Here is an 8263-nt window from a genome sequence, read left to right as displayed (position 1 = left end):
GGCTACTACACAAACATAGGGTCAGAAAGCTTGTAAAATGATCCTCAAGCACTGAGAACATCCTCTTTGCTGGGGTCCCGCTACGCTTCACTTTCCTTTTCACTCTCTCTCTCTCTCTCACACACACACGCACACACACACGTACGCACACGCATTCCTCTCCAGTCACTGTGAGGGGCAGGCTCAGAGCATGCTAGAAGCCCAGAGCAAAGTCATTCAGTCGCACGATCACGCACAGAGGAAACATAGAAAGAGAGCGCCAGGGGAGGTCTGACAACACTCCAGACTACATCTTCATGGACGCTGTCTTGCTTTCTTCATAACTGCACAGCTGCATTTCACATGCACTTCTAGCAACAGTTTCTTAAGGCTTCAGTTTTCCCCAGAAGACCAACTTGATATAAAGTGTCTTGTGAGCTGGTGACAGGATCAGTAATGACCTCCAGGCAACGGTCCAGTCCGGACGTGATCACCACGTGCCCCAGGCCATCCGTACATCTCTGCTCGTACTGATTCCACCTGACTTTGGACTGAAGGAACCGAGGGCACCCTCAAACGAACTTTGATATTTGCGACCTCACCCTCCCCTCCAGCTCCTGCCATGTGGTGGGGTTGGTTCATGTGCCGCTGCTTGTCCCTGGCAGCGCTGCTGGTGGTAGCAGACTGCGGAGGGGCTGAGCAAAGAAGAGGAGCAGAAGAAGGACTCAGAAGCTCCACAGTGAAAGCTAACAGCAGCAGCGGTCGGAAATATCACCGGATCCAAAACGGACAGTGTACCTATACTTTTATCCTTCCGGAGGGTGATGGAGGTGCTTGTCGAGACTTTAAAGCGGGCACGCCGTACAATGCCAATGCACTTCAGCGGGACGCACCTCAACCTGAAGCAGACTTCTCCAACCAAAAGATCCAGCAGCTGGAGCACGTCATGGAGAACTATACGCAGTGGTTACAAAAGGTGAGTTCTATTAAGTTGCACAACGGATGATCACACAATTATCGCAATTTCTGTATACACAATTATGTAGTAGTTGTAGTTTGCGTAAGCTGAGAGGAGCGAATGAACAGCTGTTCTTCAGTAGAGCGGCTGAGAGGAAAGATAAGTGTTTTTAAAGTCTGAAATGCAAAGTTTGGTGAGTGAAAACTAAGGATGTGCATGTCAGAACTGTTTACGAGTCTAAAGCCGACAGGGATCAGCACTGTTCTTGACGCTGAGCACTTCGACTGTTCGGTTGTCATCTAAAACTGTTTAGACAACAGTGAAACATCTCAGATGTTTTTTCTTAACTGCGTTCTTGGCTGATGTTCAGATGCCAGATTGTAAGGACGTGTTTTATGGTCACTGCACTATGAGTTTTGCAACAAGGCAGAGTACGTGCTTTACAATGACAGACCTGTCTTATTAAAAGCATTACGTTGGCCACTTTAGCTGTCACAAACGTGATTTACATCAACACAGATCGTTCTGTTCAGCCGCTGTCTGCTCGCACTGCACGACGTAACCGCCTGGCAGGGGAGTCTCGCTCGAGCAGCGTCTGGCTGATTTTGCAGATGTTCAGGTGGACTCCACACGTTGTGCTGATGGTGGGTTGTCAGTCACCCAGATGGTAGTCGGGCGCGCTGTCTCTTTAATGACAGGAAGTCAGGCAGACCCCCGGGAGTGCTTGAAGGAAGAGCAAGGAGGATCTATCGTTCTATTATGAGCTAAGCTTTTACTGTCCTGGCAGATATCAGCACGGCTTTCTAATGGTTTCTAAAAGCATCAGCTTGTTCCCCGTCCCTGTACAATCCGCCCTAAATGATTGAGAGTTTGTTGTTTTCGTAAACTTTAAGCAAAGTTGACAGAAATTAAATTTATGCAGCAGACAAAAAAAAAATTGCATAAAATATTTGTTTTATTTGATTAAAACATATTTACTAAATTTCCAAAAATCTGAGAACAACCTAAAAAGTTGCCATTTGTTTAATTTAATTATTTTATTATATGTAATATATTTTAATGATTAAAAAAGAAATAGAAGCATTTTCCATTAGTGGGCTCAGACATTTGGACTTCACTGTATATAGATATTTATTTAAAAATATAGTATTTGTTTAGATAGGTGCATGCATTTGTGTAGCAATTTTATTCGCTCCTATATAAAAGAAAAGTGCTTGATCATTTAAATTACTACATAATACAATTTTTATATAGTTCAATTATAATGGTTGTACCATACTGGTCAGTCACCAAGTAGTTAATGATAATTGCTTCTCAAACAGAAACCCCTACAGAAACAACCAAAGGGTTCTTGGCATGGATAACTCATCTAACATTGACTTTGTCACTTTCATTAGACAAACAAACCATATTTATCTAAAACACACTCTTATTTATCAGTATTGTGATCTTGGTGAGTAGTCTGAGATTAATTATTTGAATCTATCGGTTTATTTTCATAAAACATAACCTGAACTTTTAACATATATGATGGATTACATGAAGAGTTTGGAATTAGTTGTCCTTAACGATGTCATTTAGATTTCTCAAACTCAAGTTTCTCTTTCTTTTTATTTTCTCAAGTATAGTGTACACTGAATGTAAACGGGTTGGTTTCATGCTCTGTTCATTTTTGTTGAATAGACGTGATGACTCGGTGTTACGTAATGGGTGGCCCCTGTCCGTTTTTTAAAAACAATCTAATGTGATGCTTTTAAGTAAAAGTCATGGCTGCAACATGAACATCATTCTAATTGATCTAAAGGGTTCCTTCCAAACGGTCAAATCCCACTTGCTTTTCTCAGCATTTCCATTCTCGTCTTCATTTTGCAACGCCGTCCAACTTAATTATACTGATGGATATAAAACAGCTACAGATTAGTATTTGCAGACACTTGTAAGATCCTTTTTTAAAAGGAAAACAAAATCTCGCTTGGCTCCATTTTAGACAGAGTCGGCTGAAATAATATTGTGGTGCAATGGTTAAAAACAAAAGAATGAAAGAAAGAAAAATAAAAGCCTTTTACCAGGACATGCACGCTATCAAAAGACATACTACGTTTCCGTATGTCAGAGTTCATAAAAAAAGCAATTTGGCAGTTCATGCAGTCTGAATTCTACACCAGTGAGTAAGTGGCTTATCATAAAATATAGTGAAAGGAGTATAAGCACATCTGCTAACATTAGTAATGTCACTTTTCCTCCTCACTGAGACTTTAAGCAGGAAAAAAAACATACTGTACCTTACTCCGATTAGACGATGTTAATGGATCTTGACAGAGAAAGGTTGTCTTGTTCAGTAGCTCTACTTAAGGAATTAAGTCATATTTTTTTTGTATTTGAAATGTAACAGGATGTATAGCTCAAGAAAGCTTGTTTTAGTGGAATGAGGCACAAGCCTAATTCAGGCTAATTGTGCTTAAGGCACATGAGGATGCAGTTAACATATTTCATCGGACAGCAGATGAAGTGTCCTGCACTGGTCTATCTGTCTTAATCAGTGTTGGGCAAGTTACTCTGAAAATGTAATCAAATTACTGATTACTGATTACTCCTTTTAAAAGTAATCACGTTACTGTTCTGATTACTTTATTTCAAAAATAATTGATTCGTGAGCACGCAAATTTCAGCACTGCATTGCTCAATGCTGCAAACACGTGTTATAGCCTAAATAGAAACTCTGCATGTTCATCGTTTATATTTTATATTAGTTCATGTTGCTTTTGTGCAATAGATGAATAACAATTTATGGTTACACTTTATTTCGATAGTCCACTTTAGACAAATTTATTTGTTTTAGATATTTTATGTTTAGATATATCTATTTTGTAAAGTAATCAAATTACAGTAACGCGTTACTAAGTAATGCGTTACTGCCCAACACTGGTCTTAATCAAGTGAGTTGTGACTGTGGAGTAATTCTTAATACCACTCAAGCTGCAGGCTGATGAAAGACTGCAGATAGTGACTAGTCTGTTGTTGGAGGTGCGGAGGGGTCTGTGTGGGGTCGATATACATTCACTGTGGAATTTTGCTGTGCCGGGGGAAGAGCGTATCCCGATAACATTCTTGTCCAGTCAAAGGTGGCTTCTGTTTGTCCAAGAATTATCCCAGAAGCAGGAATGGTCCAAAGAGGGAGACTTTTGTGGATTGACTGTGGTCTTTTATCATTTGTTACAGGAAACGGACCACTTGAGGATGTAGCTAGCTATCCTCTGCTAATCTCAAATGCTTAAACTATCAGCTGTTTAATGAAGGGATGCTTTTAAACATGAGAGTAGGACAAAGAAAGGTATTATCCAGTTCCTTGGATATCTAATCACAATTTTAAGTTGATAGTTCATCATTTACTCAACCTCATGTCGTTCCAATCCCATGACTTAATTTTTTCTGTGGAACACAATGTCCTGACTGTTTGTTTTCATATAATCAAAGTGAAATGGATCCATTTTTTAAAAGAAATTAATACTTTTATTCAGCAAAGATGCATTAGATTTATGAACAGTAAGACATTTATAATGTTACAAAAGTTTCTTATTTCAAATAAATGCTGTTCTTCTGAACATTTTCTGTTAATCAAAAATTTTCAGATCAAGCCGTTTTTGTAGCATTTCCCTTTAAATGTTAATGAGCTCTGCTGACCCCGCCCCTCTCTTCCCAGCTGCTCTCTGAGAGACTGTAAACTTTAGCCGCATTCATTGTGAAACTTGTTAATTAGCACATTATTAGGAAAGGCGATTTGCAAAGATTCATTACAAAACATTATACTCACTTCTTCTGTAGATGAGGCTGGATCATGAATGATTCGCGCGAACATAGACGCATTTATGTAGATCGGGGGAGCATTCCCTTCAGAAACAATGAAATCCACTGCGAGTTCAGCGGCTCAGATGTCAGGAGTAAATGACGACTACTATGTTCATTATTACATCCAGCAACAGAAGACCTCAATCGCTTAGGAGTCATTCTTGTCTACTTCTGCTCCAGCGGTGAAACAATGGCAGACTGATGACAGCTCACTCAGGGCGGGTCTGAGGTAAGACACCAGTCCAGTCTGTGCTGAAACGCTACTGTCAATCAAACTATTGTGGGAGGGGCCTGTCTGTGTGATGTCACACAGACAGGCATCTGAGATCGGCTCGATTTGAGAAAGGGGAAAACATTTAACGAGATTAAAAGAAAAACACCAGGTGGATTTTTATCATTATAGGGTAGTTGTGTACACACACTGCCGCATATTACAATGATTTCTGAAGGATCATGTGACTCTGAATTAATGGCTGCTAAAAATTCAGCTTTGCCATCACAGGAATAAATTACTTTTTAAGATAATTTATATTATAATGATATATATATATATATATGTATATATACTTTGAGGATATAATTTTAAAACAACAACAACAATATTGTAATTTTGGGTGAACTATTCTCTTAAGCATTAACGTTACATAAATGTTCTATCAGAGACTAAATAAATGTCTTAAAGTCGGATCGTCTCTAAAGCCGATGGAATTCAGTCTGTCAGTAGGGCCTGGGGTCCGTTTTGGACAAAGCTCAAGCTTCTGCCGTGTCACATGTGGGAGCCGTCAGGGGACTGGAAGTGATAGATCTTCACACTCGGTGTTCAAAGAAAACTTTTTCCGAGCTCATGTTTCTGAGGATAGTGCGTCTTGCCAAGTAGCACTTTAGATTTAAAAGCACACATTTGAACCCTGGCCCTGTGAAATTCCCATTGTTCTGCTCGACCCTCAGTTTGGATATTGGTGACTAGAGTGAAACGGAAAGGTTAATCCCGGCGCTCAAGAGGGTTTCCTTCACTGAGGGTATTCATGAAGACTGAGGACCCTCACTCGGCCACACAGCATGTCTAAAAAGCCAAAGCAGGACTGAGCTATTTTAGGGGTGACTTCCTTTGTATCAGAGTTTATTTTGCTGATAGAAGCAGCCAAAAGCAACAAGCTGGGTGAAGCGGCGTAAACGTTCACTTAACCGACTAAAAAGCTCTTCCTTCCTGTTTCATAGCTTTTACATGCACCAGAACAGTGCCACGTTTATCTGAGCACCACAGAGAGATGTTACTGCTCCAAATGTAATACTTGTGAGAGGTGAAAGCAAAACTGGGGCGAATAAATACGAGAAACAATACACTGCTGTCACCATTTCTTTAAAAAAAATAAAGACTTGAAAAATAGCCTGCACTGAACATGTTATTTTTTTCCTAGCAATTTAAAAATATATATATTTCTTGGTATTTTATTATATAAAATATATGTGCATATATTTATTATTATATTTATGATATTTTATTACTATGCTTTTTCGAAGTACTTTACCCCAACTGTATTTCATCTGGGTCGTTAGGATAACTCCTGAAACCCCCTGAAATGTATACACAACACCCAAATGAATTGGCCACTTAATGTCTTCCTAATTTTGTAAATGGTCCTAACTCTCTGCCACATCATTGTAGGCCGCTTAATGTATTTAGGAGGTCAAATTTCCATCTGTGACTTTAATAAATTGCTCTCTGGTGCACACTCGCTTTAGGATTAATGTGAATTTAATTGTCATTTTATTTACGTTAGGTGTTTTGGGCTTTTGGTTTTCCAAAAATTGCCTCAGTTTAAAAGTTAATGTGTCCTGAATAAAATGATAATGTTTTGTAATATCTTTTGGCATTAGTGTTGCCCTGGAGTATTTTCTTTGGAAAATTGTGTTACTGTTGGCATTAAAAATATCCCTTTAATTTTTAAAATTAAAATATGGTAATTTTTGTTGAAATTGTTTAGGACAAGAAATAGACATGGGCATTTTTTAAACCTGAGCTTTTTTTTTTCCCACTGTATGTGAGAGCTTCTTTTTTTTAACTTTGTGTGATTAACATAGGTTATTCTTTTTTTTTTCTTTTCTCAAGTGGCTTGTTAAAGATTTTTTTTTCTTTTCAGTATTTGACGTAGTGTAATTAATAACATTTGAAACGGTACAAGCGTGCCATTGATTTTAGATATTGTCAGATGTTTTTGCATATTCCTTGTGCAGTCAGGATTTTTGGTTTGGCTCCTAAACTAGTTAAATTGGCTTGAAAAATCAAATTATGCTAACAACATGCTAGTAACATGCTAATCATGCTAACACCATGCTAGTAACATGCTAATCATGCTAGAATCATGCTAGTAACATGCTAGTAATGCTAGAATCATGCTATCAAAATGCTAGTAACTTGCTAATCATGCTAACAACATGCTAGCAACTTGTTAAACATGCTAGAAACATGCTAGAAACATGCTAGCAATCATGCTAGTAACTTGCTTATCATGTTTACAACTTGCTAGTAACTTGCTAATCGTGCTAGAAACATGCTATCAAAATGCTAGTAACTTGCTAATCATGCTAGAAACATGTTAATAAAATGCTAGTAACTTGTTAATCATACTAGAAACATGCAAACAACTTGTTAAAAATGCTAGAAACATGTTAGCATCATGCTAGTAACATGCTAATCATGCCAGAAACATGCTAGTAATGTGTTAATCATGTTAGAATCATGCTAGCAACAGGCTAGTAAACTTGCTAATCATGCTAACAAAATGCTAACACCATGCTAGTAACATGCTAATAATGCTAGAAACATGCTTGCAACTTGTTAAAAATGCTAACAAAATGCTAGCAACTTGTTAAACATGGTAGAAACATGCTTACAACATGCTTGTAACATGATAATCATGCTAGAAACATGCTAGTAACTTGTTAATCATACTAACAAAATGTTAACCCAATGCTAGCAAAATGCTAATCATGCTAGCGACCTGTTAATAATTTGCTAATTATGCTAACAACATGCTAGTAACATGTTAATCATGCTAGAAACATGCTAGTAACTTGTTAAGCATGCTAAGAACATGCTAACCATGATAGAAGCATGCTAATCATACTAGAATAATGCTAACAACTTGTTAGTAACATGCTAATTGTGCTATCAAAATGCTAGCAACATGCTAATCATGCTAGCAACATGCTAGTAACATGCTAATCATGCTAAAACATGTTTGCAGGTGTTATGTTTCATGCTAGAAATGGCCTAGCAACCACCCCAGGTACCCAAGCAATATGTTTTATACCTATCTGTTTTTCTGATAGACTGTATTGCCTTGAAAACATTCAAACTTTAATCTTTAAAACTATTTAACTTTTAAACTACTTCAAACCTAAAACTTTCAGACTGCAAGCTTTTCAAACTTTTTCAAACTTTCTAGCTAGGCTTTTTCAAGCCAACTTAAAGTTTGT

The 8263-nt window shown here is 38.0% G+C and overlaps 1 protein-coding gene across 1 annotated transcript in view; it reads left to right on the top strand.

Annotated features, from left to right (window-relative positions):
* The first annotated feature begins 212 nt into the window (after window positions 1-212).
* Window positions 213-8263, top strand: part of LOC107706239 (angiopoietin-1-like) — a 55561-nt gene continuing 47510 nt past the window's right edge. The window contains exon 1 of the mRNA XM_016509887.1: window positions 213-955. Within this exon, the coding sequence (XP_016365373.1) occupies window positions 602-955 (354 nt within the window). The 5' untranslated portion in view covers window positions 213-601. The remainder of the gene's footprint in view (window positions 956-8263) is intronic.

This window comes from Sinocyclocheilus rhinocerous, unplaced genomic scaffold (genome assembly GCF_001515625.1).
Source record: "Sinocyclocheilus rhinocerous isolate Xijiao unplaced genomic scaffold, SAMN03320098_v1.1 scaffold53, whole genome shotgun sequence".
In the NCBI taxonomy this organism is placed as follows: domain Eukaryota; kingdom Metazoa; phylum Chordata; class Actinopteri; order Cypriniformes; family Cyprinidae; genus Sinocyclocheilus; species Sinocyclocheilus rhinocerous.
The sequence above is the reverse complement of the archived record's forward strand: the minus strand, read 5'-3'. Positions and strand labels throughout refer to the sequence as shown.